The 22,051-nt window shown below is 35.3% G+C and overlaps 1 protein-coding gene across 1 annotated transcript in view; it reads right to left on the reverse strand.

Annotated features, from left to right (window-relative positions):
* The window catches only part of LOC149083485 (glycogen debranching enzyme-like), a 116,768-nt gene extending 96,162 nt beyond the window's left edge, over nt 1-20,606 (reverse strand). The window contains exons 1-4 of the mRNA XM_089234006.1: nt 20,480-20,606; nt 19,855-19,964; nt 8,087-8,306; nt 6,348-6,687 (exon numbers count right to left, since the gene is read on the reverse strand). Of these exons, the coding sequence (XP_089090132.1) occupies nt 6,348-6,687; nt 8,087-8,306; nt 19,855-19,957 (663 nt within the window). The 5' untranslated portion in view covers nt 19,958-19,964; nt 20,480-20,606. The remainder of the gene's footprint in view (nt 1-6,347; nt 6,688-8,086; nt 8,307-19,854; nt 19,965-20,479) is intronic.
* Nucleotides 20,607-22,051: the final 1,445 nt, after the last annotated feature.

Genomic DNA, 22,051 nt, shown 5'->3' on the forward strand with positions numbered 1-22,051 from the left:
GATCAATTTGAGTCAAATCTGTTCAAGGAACTCACTTTTTTTGCACAAATCGAATTCACTCCACAGCTTTTCACTCAAGATCCAATGGACTAATTGAGTGATTCCACTGTCATTTGAAATCGGCAATCAAAGCTCACGAGAACCAAAATTGGACTGATACTACCCATAGTGCTGTTAGGTATCAGACAAGCAATAAAACCAGACATCCGAGCTAGTGCATCAGAACTTGTGTATGGTACTTCATTAAGTCTACCAGCTCTCTCTCTCTGTTATCCTCAGACTCTTCAAAGCCATTACCAACATATTCTCTGAATTTCACGACGGAACACAGAGAAAAGACGAGTAAATTAAAGCCTGTGAATACATCAGCACATGGTCAAGCAGTGATGTATGCCCATCAATCTCTGGAAGATTGCACACATATTCTTTGAGTGTTATACTGTGATACTGTGCGTCCACCACTATCGCAGCCTTACACAGGACTACATAGTGATAGAGATGACAAGACAGTGACTATAGAACTTCCGAACAGGCGAAGTGTCAATTAATTGAGTAAAACCTGAATTTGTGGGAACGAAAAATTCAGATACAACAAAACATTCTGAACCTGTAACAAAATCAGAACAGTCTGAACAATCAGTTGCAAAACGTACAACTAAAAGATATGTTGCCACATTTACAGTAATCAATGACAACTACATATAATCAATCTATGCATACATCATTTTTTTTGCTCTATACTTAATTTTTTTTATATATGCAATTCTTAGCGTGTGTGTGTATATATTTTTTGCTTCACATAATCCAAATCAATTTTAATAACCAATCCAGAAAAAAAAAAATTACCATATTTTATGTTACTCTCGTATGCATATATATATTTCACAGTAATTTCATGTATCGTTCACCCCACTCACTGGGGGATACTCTGTAGCGATACTATTACATAGCAACCAACAGCCAGCAGATGGCATTAGTCATAAACAATTGTCGCTGAATGCTGGGAAAATATGTTTATATTCCCAGGAGAGAGTCTCGGAGAGTCGAGACTTCTGAATGTTCGGATGTATTCTTTCTTGATTGTGATGTAAATAGTTAAGTTTAATTAATAGTAATTTTAACAGTGATAAATAAATAATAAAGTCTTTTATAAGTCAACATGTGCAATATAGTGAATTCTTACACTATAGGATCATTAGATCTGAGGGCTGATGCTATAAGTCCGCTTCATTTACAGAATTCTTCATAGGAATCAGCTGGAACCTCGGCCTATTGACGTAATAGCTGAATTATTGCTATAACTGAGTTTATGTACTGATTACTACTATTAAAACTTTTTTCTTGAATGAGTACCATATTTTAATGTGCATAACAAACCTCCTGATTTTTTGGGCTTAAAATTTTGAAAAAACATTTTCATCAAAGATATATATATGGTCCACGGACCAGAGGTAGTTCGTGTCAATTTTACCGGTAATTTGCAGGCAGACTTGATATTTTTACTCTAACTGAAGGAAAAATTATTCATCCATTATGACTGGTAAGCTTATTAGTAATAATAACAACTTGGAGTTATATAAAATTTACGTTACAAGTAGTAACGTATGCAGATATAATTTTTATACAACTCCATATCGTTATTATTACTACTAGGCTTACCAATCATAATGGAAGAATAATTTTTCCTTCAGTACGTGCTATTTTGTTGTATAACATACGTTTACATGTAGTAACGTATGTTATACAACAAAATAGTGTGTAGTAACATGAATGTTCACCATTACAGAGGAAAATGCAATCTTAAATCTGGGAAAATCTCTAATGTTAGCTGAAAAATGCAATTCATTACCTTAAATGAAATTTGCTAAAATTGCTGAAATAAGGGAAAATAAACGGCTGCTACAAATCAGTTAAAAAATTTTTATACGAAAAAAAGTATTCAAATGATGAGATGACCATTAGGGTGGACGGAAAAAGGGTGTTTTTTTCACTTTTTTTGGAAATTGATGTTGCCTTTGTATTCAAAAGATGCCTTTCAAGGTTTTAAGACGTTATACAAAAATCTAGGAAAATATTTTAATATCTTAAGGTTCCTCACAGACCCTAAAGGTCGAGCAAAAAGACTTTTTTTATAAGTGCACATTATAAAAATCTATGTAAACATTATATATATATAAAATAACCCCTTTTTTGGGGGGATGGGGTGGGGACGAAACTATAATCATTGTTTCTTCAATTTCTTTGTTGTTAGGACATCTACTCGACCAATGGCCATCTTGCGTGTACTTTTTTGATATTGCAAGAAATCTTGCTCTAAATTTGGAACCTTACTCAACTTGTCACACTTAAACTCTTCAAAATCCCATTTGCATGCTGCAATGTCAAACAATTTCCGTTCTTCGCACTGAAAAGATTTCAAGTTCAACTTGAAAATTTGAGAATCTTTCCTTGCTTTCATATATTTCTGAAGATTCTTGTATTTACAGTAAAAGTCTTTGAAAATTTTGCATATCCGTTGGTGAGAAACCGTAAGAATTCAAGCTGTAAGAATTGAATTTTCCAAATATTTTCTATCTTTGGCACGATAATTTCAAGAATGTCTGCAATAGCTGGACCTTTTCTTGATTGTTGTGCCTTTGTATTGCGTTGAGTCAGCAAACAACAAAGCATAATATCGCCATAGGTGGGCAAGACCCGAGAATCCAACTCTTTAGGATTTCCTAAAATGTCAATAAAAGCTTCTGGTCGTCATTTTGACTGCTATACACCCTCCCAGTTAAGGAGTAAGAGATTGCAAATGAACACTGAAAACAAGGGAAAAACATCGAGGTCACTGAATGAATCACGTATTCAGGGGAATAGGAAAGCCTCCTCTGCTGTGACATCTTACAGAATTCCACACATGCGTAAAACTTCAGGGGCGATGAGGAACCTCAAGAAGTTTGAATTTTGGGGAAAAAAGTTAGGAATGGCATTTCTTCACATAAAGGCATATTTTAAATTCTATTACAATAGCAATTTCGAAAAAAAAAAAATTTTTGATCCACCCTAATGACCATATTTCATTAAAAAAAATAAAATAATTAAACTAGGATATTAAATAGGGTATGCCATATAATTATCACAATATAAGTTATACATTATGAAGACAAATAAGTGTGTATATTCACGACTTCTTGTAAATATTCCAAATTCAAATAAATGGGAAAAACGAGACAAATGTATAAAAAAAACAGGTACAACAAAATTACAGGAATGCCCCATAATACGGGACACAAGTGGCCATCACATTTTACTGGTCCTTGGGTTCAGAAAGGTTGAAAAACACCGAGCTATATCAAGTTCATTATTATCAACAGAGCAACTTCCATAGTAAATTGCAAGAAATTGTGTGCAAGTAATGTGTATCCATAATATTATCCATGTATAAGAAACCTGTTATTTTTGATTCCTTATACAGTGAAACCTGTACGAAACGAAACATCAACCAGGGTTGGTAAAAAAACCGGGTTTTTTTGGTTTAAAAAAGTTTTTTGTTTTAAATAGTATTAACATTAAAAACAATAAAATTTCTGAAAAATCATTGAAACTTGTAATAAATAATTAAAATAAAATGGTTATTAATGGTAATTAACACTATTCTGATATTAATTATTTCTTACATTTTAACAGAAACCAACTTTTGCAATTTAATTATTTTTGCTTAACTCAATGGATTACTGTGTGTTTGAAAATTCTTTTAATGTCATTATTAATCATTATATATATATTATAAACTGAAGAGCCAAAAAAACTGGTACAGGCATGCGTATGCAAATAAAGAGATATAGAACCAATCAGAGTATGTTGCTGCGGTCTGCAACGCCTATATAACACAACAAGTGTCTGGCATAGTTGTTAGATCGGTTACTGCTGCTACAATGGCAGGTTATCGAGATTTAAGTGAGTTTGAACGTGGCGTTATAGTCGGCGCACGAGAGATGGGACATAGCATTTCCGAGGTAGCGATGAAATTTGGATTTTCGCGTACGACCATTTCACGAGTGTACCGTGAATATCAGGAATCCGGTAGAAAATTAAATCTACGACATCGCTGCTGCCGGAAAAAGATCATGCAAGAACGGGACCAACGACGACTGACGAGAATCATTAAACGTGACAGACGTGCAACCCTTCCGCAAATTGCTGCAGATTTCAATGCTGGGCCATCAACAAGTGTCAGCGTGCGAACCATTCAACGAAACATCATCGATATGGGCTTTCGGAGCCGAAGGCCCACTAGTGTACCTTTGATGACTGCACGACACAAAGCTTTACGCCTTGCCTGGGCCGACAACACCAACATTGGACTGTTGAGGACTGGAAACACGTTGCCTAGTCTGACGAGTCTCGGTTCCAATTGCTTCGAGCTGATGGACGTGTACGGGTATGGAGACAACCTCATGAACCCTACATGTCAACAGAGGGCTGTTCAAGCGTGGAGGCTCTGTGATGGTATGGAACGTGTGCAGTTGGCGTGATATGGGACCTCTGATATGTCTAGATATGGCTCTGACAGGTGACAGATACGTAAGCATCCTGTCTGATCACCTGCACCCATTCATATGCATTGTGCATTCCGACAGACTCTGACAATTTCAGCAGGACAATGCGACACCCCACACGTCCAGAATTGCTACTTACTTAAGAAATGTTAAATATGTTGTTGACAGTGTTCTGGCTATGAGGTAAAAGCACAAAAATTCTTGTTCAACAAAATATCAGGGTATGCCATGGTTATGATGTGGATGTGCTTGCAATTCAGCTTTATTAAATCAAACGCGCCCCACGTTAATGTTCCTGAGGAACTTCTAACACATAGGGGATGTGCTGGAGATTGCAATTCGCCAAAGTTAGCAATCTAACCACTGTGTATGACATTTTCAGGTAGCCCCCCCCCCCCACAGCCAGAAGTTGCAAGGGTTTAGGTGCATCCTGTCAAAATGGGTCTTCGGCAGCTGCTTTGCTGGTATTGCAATGTGCATCTTGATAGAAGTTATCCACACACTGACGCTGTGGAAGTGCCGAAATGATGTGGTTGCACAAAATAGATTCTACTGCTGGCCAAGTACAGCATCATCTACTTGCACATTTTGCACTTTTTTTCCTTTTGCAAAAGAAACTTCCATTGCTTCAGGAGTATCTATGCAAATTTTCAAGTCATTCTGACCAGCAGTTCTTATTGAATAGTTTTGGAATCAAAACTTCAAATTATAATCACCCTGTATATAGCTGATTATTTTTCATAAATCTATTATTATACAATAGAACCTTGATTAACTGGGCTTACCATAAAAGTATAAAAAAAAACAAAAAAACTATTGAATATTAAGACTGGGAGATACAGTAGGAGATGTGCTACTTCTTATAGGAAAGAAAATTAAAATGCCTGAGGTAAAATGTAACTACTAGTACACTAGTCTGTCCTTTAAGGACAGCTGGTGTCTTTATTGAATTATAGGACCACCTGCCCCTAGCATGATGATGTCACTACTGTTGCTTCTTTGTGAAGTGAAAAAGAAACCCTGTGAGATAATACACCACTACATTTAGATGTGTGATGCAATCCTTATTCATGAATTTGCTAAAGATAGAGCATCAGAATGTAGCCAAAGGTTAGAAAATGTTGTAAGAATGAGAAATTTTGGCTTTTATATATAACTTTAAATGACTAAGATACTTCATATGAAAAATATATATATATTCTGGCCACTTTTTTATGAGACTTTTTGAAAAAAACCACTTATAAAATCTTATGTCATTTAAAGATATACTATCAGAATGTACCCCAAGGATATAAAATGCGGTAAACATGAAAAATTTTGGCTAATAATGAACCAATATGATATTTTCCAAGGAAAAAAAATGATATTTAGACCACTTTTATTTGATTTTTTGAAAAAAAAACCACTTGGTTAAAACCAAGGTTTAAACCATTTTAAACTAAACAACCCTGAGTCGTCAACACAGACTGAAATAATATTTCATTTTAGACAGATTTCCGTTTTATAAAGGTGCAATAAAAGCACTAATCATTGAACAGACTATATTTTGATTCCATTTAAGACTGGTTCCCGTCTCATACAGGTTTCACTGTATATGTTACATTCACAGTAATGGAACAGTTTTTATAATAAATGTTACAAAATGAGACACTACACAGTAATTGACATTGTTGTTCTGCCAAAATTTAGAAAGATTGAGGTGGATTGAAAAAAAAAACATTTATAAAAGCTTGAAATAAATATTCACAAAATATAAACAAGCAATAAAATGACTAAAAAAAAAAGAAGATTCCATTCGCTTACTTTCCAGTCTTTTTTCATCCTATCGACAAGACTTGCAACATCATTTATACCATAAGCTTTTTCTTTTGTGTTGAAAATTGGATTTAGGATGAGCTGATTTCTTAATGAATATGATGAATTTGAAGCACCAAGCTCTTGAATCGGGGTCAGATGCACCATGTTGTAACCCGTCTCTGAAGCTACTCGTAGACGCTGCTCCCATTCTGGAAACTGACCCAGGCATTTGGCAAGGTAAGTCTGGCACAAAATACAATCCAGTGGCAGGTTTTCATTGTCTGGTCCATAGGTCAGAGTTGGTTCTACCAGAATAAACCCAGATCCAATCAGTTCCTCTGGCTTGCTTGAATGATCCAGAAAAAAAAAACCAAACAAAATTGGTACGAAAATTTTTCAACACAATAGAATTTTTACACGATTCAAAATTTAAAAAAAAGAAAAGTTTGGCTGATCTGTTGAAAAAAAAAAAAAATTCAATCAAACTCTTCTATAATAAACCTGGTCTGTAACAAAAACGTTTTTCTCATATCCCAAATGATGTGCCTTCACTGGTCTATGCAAGGATACATGAGTCAGGATTACAGGTTTTTGGCAGTAAACAATAGGAAAGTCTCCGTAGAACAGACCAACACAATACTCACATAACATGGAAATTCAGGCATTTGTCTTTTTCCCTTTAAAATATTTAAGTTAATATGATAGGAAAAGTAAAACACGATACAAGTCCAATTCTGACAACATAAATATGCAACGATTATTATTGGTGTACGCAAAAAAAGGGTTTGGGATTCTAGCCAGGGCCGGCTTAAGAGTATCATGGGCCCCCGGGCCAATTAATTTTTTTGAGGCCCATACCAAATAAATTCTCGAAAATTTCAACCAGATCTTATTTTTGTGAGGCCCTTCTTCGCTTGAGGCCCCCGGTCCATGCCGGGTAGGCCCCCATGCTTTAAGATGACACTGATTCTAGCCCCACCTCAAGCAGAGATTAGTGTTATTTTGCAGGAAAAATGTAAACTCCCCCTCCCCCGAGAAAATTCTGCGTACGCCTATGATGATTATGCAAGTGCAACATGTTCTGGCATGGCCAAAATTTGCTGGAAATTCTACAGGGGAATGTTTAAAAGGTGATTTATGGTTAAGTATTAGTAAAAACAAAATCCTGTCTTTCTCAAAAGAGAAAAACCAACCTCCCATTCCTGAAAACGCCTATACTTTCTTTATTAGACTGGATATAGTGAATCACATTTATCACCAATTGTATCATTATCATCAAGTTCATCATGACAAGTTTTATTCACTCGAGAAATAATTAGACGAATGGGTAGTGATCAGTAATCAGGACAACCCACATGTGGCAATGAATAAACCAGCCAAGTCTTATGTAGGAGTATTTTGACATTTAAAAAAATAAGCTTGAGATCAAATAAGGAGCACAGATTGCACATCATGCTACTGGTGTTGTGCTCAAAATCATGCCAATTTAGAAAAAAAAACCCTGTGCATACTGTTGTTCAAATGACCAACCAGTACTAACACACAGTATGTGCTGATGCCGCTCGTGCAATACCACTCATTTAAGCCATTTGCCTCAAATTTACATGATTACGAAAGACAACATTCACCTCGGTATTAATTTAGAAATTTTAGACAAACCCTTCCCTACAGTCTGCATAGCATAGTGATATACAAAGTTGATTACGAGGGTGAGATTCAAATAATATGATAGCACTGGGAATTACCTTTCCAGCTCGAAGAAAAAATGAAATGTTCCAGCAATTTCATACGTTATTTGACAACAAAGTGCAGTATCGTCACCCTTGTTGATGCTCTCTGCAATGAATGTCATCTCTCTGTACTTTGAGCGCTCAAACCTTTTAGTTGGACTAACAGGGTAATTTGTAAAAAGCCGGATTTTTTGGCCAAACAGAGAAGGTCCCAGTTTGAATTGTACGATCCATCCTATTGAGAACAAAATTAATACCATATATAAGAAACATCATGCATGTACTTTTAATGTACAACACATTCACTGTGTTCACAAACTTAGAACTAAAACTATATTGTCTATTACAGGGTTCCCAGCAAAATCTGCTTCATTTTCTCTGATCAAATTCAAAAATTTCCCTGACCAAAAGTACACTGTCATGCACATATATAATTCTAAACCATCCAATATCACTCTAAATTATCATCAACCCCCCGTATTTGAGGGGGTTATGTTGTGGGGGTGGGGAAAATACAGGAAATCTGCAAATAACCGAAACCATAGTTTTTTTTTGTTTATTGAACATCATGAGAAGAGCAGGGTGACGCGAAAGTATAAAGGAAGTAAAAGAAGGTGCAGCGATTGATTATTGATGTTTTCTGAAAAACATTGCAATTTCTCTGTTTGCTGTTTCTTCATATCATCAAGTATGTTGGAGTATGTTGACAAGACTTCCTCTACCAATTTTTCTACATGTGAAGAACATACCATAGAGAGATCTATATCGTGAAAATAATCTATTGCTGATTTGAACTTGTGAAGCTCTCCTACTATGTTACTCATGGTGAACTTGCCTTCTACTTATTTATTTTGATCTTCTTTGTCTGGTACAGCTTGTTTCATGAGCAATCAGCTGCATTAATTCCTCCTTGGTCAATGACTCTGAATTGCTATTAACCCTTTAACCGGTTTGCCCGTATAGTGTACGGGCTACCCAAACTTGTCCCTATCTGGTTTGCCCGTACAGCGTACGGGCATCAATATTTTCTCCTTTCATTTTCTGGTTTGCCCGTATTTTTAATTCTTGTAAAGATTATTTAGTATCAATATTTTGCAACAGATGGCACAACTTGTCCATGAAACTAAAATGTTTTTCATCCGGGTTTTTTCCGAAAATATATATTCACATGTGCAGGTGCCAGGCCATTCAATAAAAAGCATTTTTCTCTACGGAAGCAAGAATTTTTGTTCTAGTGTGTATGCAGCACTTTTTTTTGTAAATTGTTATATAAACTGTTGTAATATTTTTGGATATTATGGATGAAGCGAACGAAGAAGATACTTTCCTGTTAGATGATTCTAATACAGATTCAGAACTTTCTTCCAATGATCTGGATTATTCGTCTGATGACTCATCTGATGACACGTGTAGTGAGCTCAGCTATGAAGAAGAATTGAAATCTGCCAGAACTTTTACCAAGGTAAATGTGAAAAATCCACCTCCTCCTTGTCCTCGTTTCAAATTTACAGGTATTCCTTCTGTGCATGTGCAACTTGATGACAATTCTAATGTTCTTTCATTTTACGAAACATTCATAGATTCTGCTCTCATAAATACAATCGTGGAAGAGACAAATAAATATGCTAAACAGTGCATCGAATCGGGTGTCAAAAGAAAGTTCTCAAAGAGTAAATTTTGGGAAGAAACAACTCTGGAAGAGCTGCATGTGTTTTTCGCTCTAAATATACTTCAAGGAATTGTAAAGAAACCTGGAATTGATCAATATTGGAGCAAAAGGCATTCAACTTGCACACCTTTTTTCGCTCAAATAATGTCTCATCGTCGATTCCTTCTTTTGCAACGATATTTGCATTTTTCTGATAATGCAGCATTTGACCCACAAAATCATGAATGCCCTAAACTAGTAAAATTTTGGCCAGTTCTGAAACATCTCAATAAGAAATTCAGCGAAGCGGTGACACCAGAGCGAGATGTAACAATAGACGAGAGCCTTATGCTATTCAAAGGGCGACTAGGATGGAAACAATTTATTCCCCTCAAAAGAGCAAGATCTGGAGTAAAATGTTTTATGCTGTGCGAATCAATTTCTGGTTATGTGTGGTCAATAATAATATACACAGGTAAAGACACAATTCTGAAACCTGAGTATTCTCAACTCTGCGTTTCATCTCAAGTTGTCTTGACAATGCTGGAGCCCTTGCTTCATAAAGGATACTGTCTTACGATAGACAATTATTATTCTTCGCCAGAATTAGCAGACAAATTGGTTTCATGCCGAACAGACACATACGGCACACTAAACCTCAAGAGAAAAGAAGTCCCAAGGGAAATGCAGGAAAGAAAATTGAAAAAAGGGGAAATTATAGCTTTTCAGAGAGGAAAAGTTACTGTGATGAAGTGGATGGATAAAAAAAACGTTTCATTACTTTCCACAATTCATAATACTGAAATGGAACAAATTCAAGTCCGCTCTGAGACAAAAGAGAAACCAAAAATCGTTATGGACTATAATAATACAATGGGAGGAGTAGATCGCATGGATCAAAATTTGAAAAATTTTGAAATTATCAAAAAAAGGGGGAAAAAATATTACAGAAAGATTTTTTTCCACCTTTTGGACATTGCTATATGGAACTCGTATGTAGTCTACTGTAAGAAAGGAGGGAAAAACACACAACTAGAGTTTAGACTTGAACTCATTGACAGCATTATTGAAAAATATCATTCAGGAATCAATTTCAGGCGTGGACGACCAGGTTCTGAGCCTAATCCTCTGAGACTGACAGAGAGGCATTTTATAGAAATCATTGCTCCCACAGATAAGAAACTGAGGCCTGCAAGACAATGTGCAGTTTGCTGTTCGAAAAGAAATGAAGATGGGAAGAGAATCCGCAAAGAAACACGATATTTCTGCCCTGATTGTGACGTAGGACTTTGCCTTTCACCATGCTTCAAATTGTACCACACAAAAAAAGACTTCTGAACAGTTTGGAAAAGTGTAAACTTCAAAATGTATAGTAAGTCAGAGAGAAATTTTGTAACATACGTAAAATATTCCTCATACCATGAAGAATGTACTTTCAAAAAGAAAACATTTAGGGGTTTTTGCATTTCAAAATCATGAAATAAAAGATGGTATAAAAGTAATAAAATTGAAAATAAAAAAGAAATTCTCCCATTTTCTTATTCTATTAAGTATTGTGTTTAATTATATGCAGTAAAAAAATATGACTTTTTGGTGAACATTTCTGGTTAAAAAATTGACCGGTTAAAGGGTTAATTAGCTGTTCGACTTCTCTTCTATATCCATATCATTGAACCCTTCTCCACCCACCTCTTTTGCTAACGTGACAATGTCTTTTTTAATCTCTTCAGTTGGCTCTGTAAAAATGGTTGTGTCCTGGAGCACACATTGTGGCCAAAGGTCATTCCAACCAGATTTGACTGTTTCTCTCTTAAGAGCTGTCATGGTTCTAGTGATGACAGTAATGGCATTAGCGATAGTGTAATTCTTCCATGCCTTCAAGATATTTTCTGCATTTGCATCTTCTTCTATTGCATGCACCATGATCTTCATTGAGTGACATGTATAATGAGCCTTGAATGCTCGCGTTATCCCCTGATCAAGGGGGCTGAATGATAGATGTTATATTAGGAGGCATTTAACGGACTTCCACACCATCAGATTTGAACTCCTTGCATCTGGGTGCCCAAGAGTTTTATTCATTATCAAAAGACCTTTGAATGGCACGTCTTTACTCTCAAGGTACTTCCTGACTTTTGGAATAAAACATTGTTTAAACCAATACAGGAAAACTGTTTTTATAGCTCAAGCTTTTCTATTGTTCATCCAAAATACTGTGCGGGAGCTTTGACTTATCCTTTCCCTTCAATGCTTACGGATTTGTAGAGATACAGATTTGAAAATGACGGTGAGCCTTACTATGTATCCATACTCATTTGCATAAACAACATAGTAAGTCTACCTTAACTTGCCTTAAAACCAGGGGCTAGCTTTTCTTCTTGGGTGGTAAATGTTCTCTGCTGCATTTTCTTCTAAAATAGTGCAGTTTTGTTAGCGTTAAACACCTGCTAAGGTGAATATCCCTTCTCTTCAATAATTTTCGGCAGAGTCTTTGGAAATTTTCTAGCTGCCTCCTGTTCAGCAGCAGCTTGATCGCCGGTGATTTTTGCATAATCCAAATAGTTTATTAAACCTATGAAATCAACTTTTATTTGCATAAAATTCTGATGAAATAGACGTTTCACTAGCGCTTCCCTTTAACCCCACCGGCGCCACAGTGGTGGTCGGCTGAAGTTGGTTTTCTGTGGTTCCCAACTTCAAGGCGTGAATGCCAGCCGATCTCCCCGTTAAAAAGTCTCGCCACAGAGAGCAACAGGCATACAACGTTACAAATATTCAATCATTACACTTCACTCACAATTTGAAGTATAGATGGCAACACTGAAATATCAGACACAACACTAGCTACACACTCAGACTGTTGGGTGCACTCACATTGTACCAGACTCTGCCACGAAGCTGGGCTGGAAGAGATCTCGGCAACGGGATAAGTCCAGCGGCAGAGACCCTGGAATTCATTCATTCAGCCCTTCCCTTTATAGAAGAGCAATTTAATCTTTTTGCCTTTTCACATTATAATATTACAATGAATTGGACTACCTTCTTTGTAGCAGTCTTGTACCCCCCCCCAAAAAAAAAAAATCAGCATTTTCGATATGAGAAACACATGTATTCTGTAGGCGATGCAAAGTTTTCACTAGTACAGCTACAGCCACGGCTCATCAAATTTCAGATTCCTTTTTCTTGATATATCTCAACGTAGATTCATTTATTTCGTAATGGCAAGTCACAACAGCAATTGACTTACTTTCTCCAAGCATAGCCAATATATCCAATTTTTCTTGTAAAGTTTTAACGTTTTTTTTTGTCTTTTTAGAGCATTATCAGTAGGACTAGACAAATGAGCCATCCTAAACATGCACAACTCAAATTTTGTAAACAAAACACTTGAATGACAACTGCTGAGCACTGCTGAAAAACAATTCCAATGAAGGGAAAAAAAACCGTAAATATGGGGTGGGATGACTGCCCCTAAAGCAGAATATGCCGAAATGTGTGACTGACGTCACAGAACAACCAGTGCTGTTGCAGAACAATCTGGAAGAATTTTAAGGAAAGTGTAGACAAACGCTATTATGTGCATGTGAATTTTTACCGCAGTACATTTTCAGTCAGCTGAGGGCTCGTTGCAGAACATCTCAAAACATTCTGCTTTCGGGGTGACTGCATATCATTTCCCAGTAATATACCATCGAAAAGCACATTACAGACAATGTTAATATTTTGCCACTACCACCCCTTACAAAATCAAATTGTGTATATGATCTTGCACACAATACCAGAGTTTCCTTGGAAATCTCACACAGAAATAATTGAATTCAATAAAGGCTAGAGGCTCTCTACCCACAGGCAGGAAAAAAAAAACAAAAAAAAAACAAGAGAATAAAATGTTTTTCAGAAGAGATAGAAAAGAAGTTAAGAGCTGGTATTGCCTTTGTTTTCAACAATGGAAAGGACGGTCTCTCCACATTAGATCCCTTCATCTATTTACTCAGAGGGCAGATTCGACTTCCTGGCAAACATAGTTTTCCAGTATGTAAAATCCTACCCTTCAACTGATAAGACATTTCTTTCAGTACGGGATCTAGAGAAAAATGCTGATAAGAATTTCTTTTCTTTCCTTGAGTAAAATAATCTTCCATGGAAAAAAAGTGAAGGTAAACCACTTGAATGTAGAATTTATCCTCTTTGATTTTTTTCTTTCTTTTTTTTCAACTTTTCCCAAGTATTTAGAATCTTCCCTGACTTTTGACAAATATTTCACATTTTCCTTGATTTTCCCTGACCATTTTCCGATTCCTTGACTTTCCAGGTCGCTGAGAATCCTGTATTAAATACTAATTTTAAATTGTCTTGCATATATATGGGTCATTCCCAAAAAAAATATACTGTTTCCAAAACTTTGTAATTTTTTTTATAAAATTGCAGCAGCCTCTGGTGGTAATTTTAATTTTTTTCTAGTTCATTTTAATTCTCTGTCATGCAGTGTTTCTTAATTTGTTTCAGATGGTATCTAACTTTTTTAAAAAATCATTGTTTGTAGCAAAACGTTAAAATCTGGCTGTCCGAGCTTCAAAAAAGTGTTAAACAACAAAACTTGGTGCAAACCTGGAATTTTTTTTTCAGAAAACTTGGAATCACATTTCATATATGTGCCATAGATGAATAAAACTGACAATAAAATTGAGAAATTTTTTTTTTTCTGAAAAACTTTTTGTTCGTGTCTCGAAAATTTTCCAATTTTAAAATGTCCACTCAGTTATGGTCATTTGGGAAATATATTTTAATACATTTTTATACCAGATTAAATCTGATAACACTTTTGAGCTTATTGAAAGGTTTACTTTTAATGCTTTGATCAACAATTTTGGATTTGACTTTTGCAAGCTGACTTATTATTCATTTTGTCTTTAATACCAGATTTTTCCCTGTTGGATGTCCACTCTGTTACGTCATTATCATAAATAATTAAGATTTTTTTTTTTTCACCTATATCAGCATCTAGTGATAGCACATGGAGATATGCTTCAAAATATAATAAAAGTTTTTGCAAATCATTTAAATTTATAATGAAAAAAAAAATAATTTAGGCTAATTTGTCCACACTGTTACATCAATGCAACAGAATGGAAACTATGATTTAAATTAAAATTTTCTTAGTTAAGAGGTTTTGAAGTTTTAACTTAAATTTAATAAGTTATATATTAAATTTAAACCCCTTTACCACATTGCCCCCCCCCCATGTTATTTTATCAGTTAAATACGAAAATTAAGTACAGATCGTCAAAATCACTGCCAGGCACAGATCCAGGGAGATGCAGCATAAGGGGAATTTTATTATGAATAAAGGTCGTTATATGACAATACATTCTGTATTTTATGGGACAGAACAATTATTTCCCTATATTATTTGTTTCCTGGCTCTACCCCCCCCCCCCCACAAGTCTCACAGGATATACTCTGGATTACTAATGTGAGACACATAAACATGAGATTTATACCAACTTCAAATCACCATTCAATTTCAACAAAAAATTTTGAAGTAAAAGAAAGTTGGAAATAGGGAAACATGCTTAGGTTGGTAGCACAGTAATTTGAAATATAACTTGCTCGCACTATATAAACTGAGATTAATTCAAACATCTCCTGAAACCATAGTTGATATCATGTGTAGCAGAGAGTCTAAATCCTGTATGTATGGCAAATGTTTGAATTGTCATGACAAGATGGTATCTATAAATGAAATTTCTAAATAGATGGATGAGAATAGCACTTTTCAGTGTGAATAATGGCAGCGCAAACAAGAAAAAGTAGAAAAGAATGGCTAAATGATAGAAGTTACAAAAATAACAAAAGAGCAGAGATCCTAACAGACTTGATCAATGTTTTTCAAAAAGAAATAAAATTGTTCAAGAAACACATTTTTAACATCCAACACCAATATAGAGCTTACCAAATGTGCATTAGAAACATACAAGAACATGCTGTTCTTCATGTGGATTGCAGTGAAAATAATTGCAAATTATCTGAAAAAATACAAAGTCATTATTTCGGTGGGTCAAGAAATCAAGTATGTCTCCATACCTGTGTGCTGTATGTTGCAGAATGTGAGAATCCAATTTCGTTCTGCTCAGTGTCACCGAATTTGGAGCATGAACCTTCATCTATTTGGGCTTATTTGGAACAGATTTTGAAAGTGATGAAAGAATATAAAATAAATATGGTTCACTTTTTTTCTGATGAACCTTGTACTCAGTACAAACAAAAGAAAAATTTTTACTTATTGGACAAATATGTTACAAAACATTTCAAGTGGTGTACTTGGAATTTTTTTTTGATGAAAACCATGGCAAAGGAGCAGTTGATAGTGTTGGTGCTGCATTGAAAATGACAGCTGATACATTGGTTGCATGTAGGAATGACATATCTGATTGCTGCAATACAGAGATGTTTCTTACTTTTGTGAAAGAAATGCTAATCTCTGTGAATGCTACGAAAAGAAAACTTACTCTTGCCAAAGAAGTATAAAACTGGAAGTTCCACAACCGATTTCAGAGTTTGAATCTCTAGAAAATGACATTCAAGAAACTAGTGAAAACTATGCTAGACTCTAAAGGAAACAGCAATGAAGAAATCTCAACAGGTCTAATTAAAGCAGGTGTTCACATGCTCGTGAAATTTGATTCTGGTGGTGTATATAAATCTACATACAGATATGTTGTTGTAGCCCAAAATGATATTGAAGGTGATGGTGGAGGTCAAAGTTATGTGCCTCAAGACTATGAATGATGCAAAGAAGCTGTTCAGAGCTGATGCCAAAGATATCTCTTACATCCACTTTGACCAGATTTAAAATATTTTGCCAGAGCCAAAATTCAAACCAAGAGGGGTGTGTGTGTTTTTCGAATTTCCTCATAGCGTGGATGTTTCTCAGATGTCATAAAGGAGTGTCTGGGATACCTTTCATATTGTCTATATAATTGTTGAAAAAATAAAAGTGTATTTAGAATAATTGTGATTGCTTACTCAAGTTAAACATTTCTGTCCACTCTGCTACGGGAAGCATTTTTGCAGTTCACAGGCAAAAAAATTAAAAAGCACTTCAAACTAAGATGTTAAATTATAAGTTATCAACCCATTGTCTGCCAGAAATAAAAAAAAATAATTTTAAGTAGTTGAAAAAATTTAAAGAATAAACTTTTCTATGTGCTATTTTGAAAAAAATCATGAAAAACGATCAAAACGACAGAAAAAAAAAATATTTTTTTAACTAATTTTTTTTCAGCCTATGTGTAAAAAATAAACTGATTTCATTATTTTAAGGGGTAAAAACAGCAGAAATTATATTTATTTTTTTACAGCAATATTTGTTTTCATAACAGAGTGGACAAAATCCATAATTTTCAGTCATAAAACCCAAAAAATAAAATATTACAAAATAAAAGTGAAAAATATTTATGAAATATTAAGCTTCAAGTTGGGGCTATAATTTGAGATCAATTTTATTTCTGAAATTCAACTTTGAATTTTTCATCTCAAAAATGTGGAATGTAGGCCTACACTTTTTTGGTAATGACATATATATATATAAGGTAATTCCCTTTGGTAAGCATGATAAACATGGAAGAAATCATTAGGAAATATCACTCAAAATTCAAACAATTATCAGTTTCTCACGTACGTTCATTTCGTCACAAAAATTAAACTGAATAAAAATAAGTGTTATAAGGATAACATTGTATCAGTATTTGTAACGTTGGCTTTTTCTTCATATTTATTAACATTTCCAAACATAATCAGCATCATCGATCGAATCCATCATAATTGACTAAGCTTAACTGTATATACATGCATATCGTATACATTCCTCTACGTAATTTCTAACGAACTGGTACATGCTGGACACACATTCCAGTGTGTGCATGTGAAGTTTGTTTCTGTGTAATGCTCGTTATGGGTAGCGTTGCCATAAAATTTTCAAATTGTAAGTGAAGTGTAATGATTGAATAATTGTACAGTTGTAGGCGTTTTGCTTTCTATGGCAAGACTTTTTAATAGGAAGATCAGCTAGCATTTGTGCCTTGAAATTGGGAACCACATAAAACCACTTCAGCCGACCACCACTGTGGAGACAGTGGGGTTCGAGCCTGGGTTTCTTGTGATGCCAGTCTGTCACCATGACAACTTAACCACCATAGCGGCTCCATCATCCTAGGCTGATACAACACATTTTAAAGATTTGATGATTTTGTTGGAAATAATTTCATGCCTCCTGAACCCACTGGTACACTAAGCCAATGTCAGGTTTTCTAATGCACTGTTTTTTGGTTGTTTCTCAGTTTGAGTCAAAAATGGTTAGTAAATTTAAGCAATTAATAGACTATTCATATTTACCAATAGAACTGGTAAATTTGCAAAACTTACAAAAATGATTGTAAACTATGCATAACATGATTCATCACATTTGCTCTCTCTGCAACATAAGGTATATAATGCATTAATTTTGGCTGACTGCAACAGGAAATTGTGTCCGCCATAGCCAATTATTGTTCAAGTCGGACCCGCTTATAACGTCAGAAAAAACACAGCAAAACTATTTTATTTTAATTTTTCATTAGATGCAAACTTTGTTACATCCCCCCACCCCTTACTGGTTTGAAAAATGTTGCACTTAACCAAAATACAACATTTTACATGCTTGAAAAATGTTATAGGTGTACTTTGCTGAAAGTGTTTCTTGTAAGCAGTCAAAATGCACAGGACAAAGGGAAAACTTCGTTATATGTAAAAATTTGTAATATCAATTTTGGCGACTTTTTCCTCGCGATAAGTCGCCAAGACCATCATAATGGGGCTTTGAGTTGACGTATTTTTAACAACTTTCCAGTTTTCACTTTGTGATACCAGGTGACGCTAGCTTTACCAAACAGGATTTTTCTTTTCTTCACAGCGTCTTTTAAAAAATTCAAAACAGGCGTTGTTCCATTTCCAGCACGTCTCTTAGATGTCTTCTGTAGCTCGCGTCATTTGGATTATTATCTACTGGTCAGATTGTATCATACAGTTTTATTATTTTGTTGTATTTATTACTTATTCATCCATTGTCATGCCTTCTGCCTTAGGAGCCGTTCAAGTATTACGTAAGCAAATTTTTAGCCATTTTTGAACCCCTTCCCCCCTTGTTAGCAAAATTTCGTCATCAGCTCTGCCCCTCTGAATCCAACTCATATTTTCATAAAGGGTGGTTGATGATGTTTTTTTTTTTTTTTTTCAAACCGAGCATAACTCAGGTCTATCGCCATAGGCAATTTACTACCTAGTGAGTTGTGCCGGAAGTGTAGGTGTACCTAACAGTCTGAGTGCGTATCTAGTGTTGTGTATGATTTTTCAGTGCTGCCATCTATATCTCAGAAGTGAATTGAGTGATGTGTAGTGATTGAATATTTGTACTGTTTGTAGGACTGTTGCTCTCTGTGGCGAGACTTTTTAATGGCGAGATCGGCTCGCATTTGCGCCTCGAAGTTGGGAACCACAGAAAACCAACTTCAGCCGACCACCACTGTGGCGACTGAAGTTGGTTGGTTGATGATGTAAGCATTATCTTAACCCCCCCCCCCGTCATCAAATCGGGAACCACCCCCCCCCCCCCCATCGATGACGACGTAATACTCGAACGGGCCCCTTATCCGTTTATTATTTAAAATGAACCTAGAGAATTTTTCATGCCCGGAATTCCTTCTGTCCCAATCCTTTTATTATTAAAAAAAATAGTCCACGTGTAATTTTTTTTAAACATATTTTTTCCTATTTTTTATGCTTGGTGCTTTCTATTCAGGGCCGTCATTTCAACTTTTTCCAGGAAGGGGGGAAGAGCATGTACTAAAGGTACGCAAACGTATAATATAATATATATACACTATTTTTAGTGTATTTTCAAAAGCCAGGCCCCCTAAATGACAGGCCTATTTCTATTATGGTTTGCACGTTGATTTTTTTTTTCAGCGTCCGTAGTGTCTAACAGCCTTGGCAACTTTTTGTCGGGCATGTATGGGCCAAACATCGCCAAGTGACGGACAGTTTTCAAACCAATTAAACATTTTGAATAAAATCAACATTAAGCGTTATTTATACAAACCTTTCTGAACCCTGAAGAGCACAGTATCCAAACTGTCATCCTTGTTCAAGTAATGCACCCTGATCTGGACAGACAGGGGATGGGCGCCACCTGCGAGCGACATCCTTTATCTACAAGGAGTAAGCAATGACAAGCTAGATCTCAATAGAAATTGACATATCGTGACTAAATATCATCAAATTAGTACAAAACATTCTTCAACATATATAAATTCATCCAATGTATCTTTTAAAAAAAATAACCCGATTATTTCATAAACAATTGATTATAATCAATAAATATAAACAATAGATAGTGGAACTATCACAGCTCTAAATGTTATTAATTATCATTCGGAACGTTTCGATAAATAAACTGCCGTTTCGAACCCTCAAAAGCAAAACTGTCGTCTGGAAATGACGGTAACAGTTTTGTTTTCATTTTACTTCCATTTAAATTTAAAACTAAAATCAGAAAAAAAAAATTGAAATGGAATCAAGGATTTCAACGTCAAATCTGACGTTTCCCTTTTAGCATTCACTTATTAAATTTTTATTCTAAAATTTTCGAGATATTTTATAACCTTCTCGAATGATTGATATAAAAAAAATTACTAATTTTAAAATAATCGTTCTTAAGAATTTACCTATTTCAACAAGGATGAACACGACCATACAAAGAGGAGAAGGTTTTGACCTCCTCCAAGAACTTATTTTTATTTCTCGAATGGCACACACTGACGGCGCGAGTCAAGTTCATATCCTGGAGGAAGGGCACGGGCACGGTTACGGGTCACCGGAAGACTTAATAATTGCAACAGCATCGGACATTTAATTAGATTCCCGAACGGTTTACCGTTGCGAGATCATTCAAAGCAGCATTATCTAGCAGAGACGTCTCTTTCCTAGATCCAACTGAACTTTATAACTCTGCAATTAATTGTAATTTTTGGAAAGCAATGTATATAAGAGCTAATATGACCATATGGCCCACATTTCCCATTCATGAAAATTTAACGGCCATAAATTAACTGAAAAAAGAAGGGGAAGGATATATGTACATACTACCAATACGAAATCGGCCTGTTCACGAATTGGGCAATTTCGTTGAATGCTATCCCTGCTTTGGCAAGCCATTTCGCGAAGTGACCGGAGATCCCTGGCACAAAAGACACAATTTGGAGTCATCGTCAAGTTTGGTGTATTTTTTATAATAAAATTGTACACGTTAGCCATGGCAACCCATCAAACCACAGTCACGATGCGCGCTCGCACACGCGCGCGAGCGCGGAAATAATTTTTTCCCCTTCCCCCAAAATTTGACAAAAAACATTGCATGTCTATATTATTACAGAAATAGTTTTTCTCTTAAATTTCTCTTTTTTTCCTCTCCTCACATATAACCAATCCAATACAGCTCTTATATAAAGCCATGTATCACACGTTGGAGATGAAAAAAATGGATTGGCACCTGCCGGACCGTCTTACATCAGCACATCGAACTTCTGGCTTTGGCAGTAACAAAAATAATCATACTGTAATTCGAATACTTTCCACAATAAATTTTATAAACTGGTGGATACTGAAAATTCATTTTTTTAACTACAACCAAATTACGCGTCAACTAATTATTTAATAATTAACTAATGAATTAACTAACCACTATAATTAATTAAATTACTCCAAACAGTAAAAGCCCATTTTTAATGAATCAATAACCATCATGAACTTATTAACTTCTAACACTTATTAATTAATATTAATAATTCATTGATAACTAACTGATCGTGTATTATTACGTTTCAATATCAACTCTTTCGTGCTGTTCTTCAACTGTTTAAGCCGTTTTTAAAATTTTCCTGACGCGCATTATAACTGCCACAATAGAAATAACTAAACCTTCTAGAAATCCACACCTATTTTCAAGAAAAAAATTTTCCAATTGGACGTGAGCTGATGATCTCCCCTGATACCGAAAATAATGATAATAAGAAAAAAAAACCCTGATAGTTTTCTGTTATTTTTGCTGTACGCAATCCAATACTAATTCGAAGAGAAACCGACTATACTACCCGAGTAATTTCGGGATTGAAAATATAAAGCGGATCAAATTAGACGTGATATCTCGGGATTGATGCTGTAAGGGTTAAGACGCGTTCTAACCGTGAACGTGGCGAGAAGTGAGTACGGAGGCTCACACTTTACCATAAAATTGATTC

This window comes from Pholcus phalangioides, unplaced genomic scaffold, assembly GCF_987345545.1.
Source record: "Pholcus phalangioides strain wild (caught in Gottingen) unplaced genomic scaffold, Ppha-v1.0 ptg000008l_1, whole genome shotgun sequence".
In the NCBI taxonomy this organism is placed as follows: Eukaryota; Metazoa; Arthropoda; class Arachnida; order Araneae; family Pholcidae; genus Pholcus; species Pholcus phalangioides.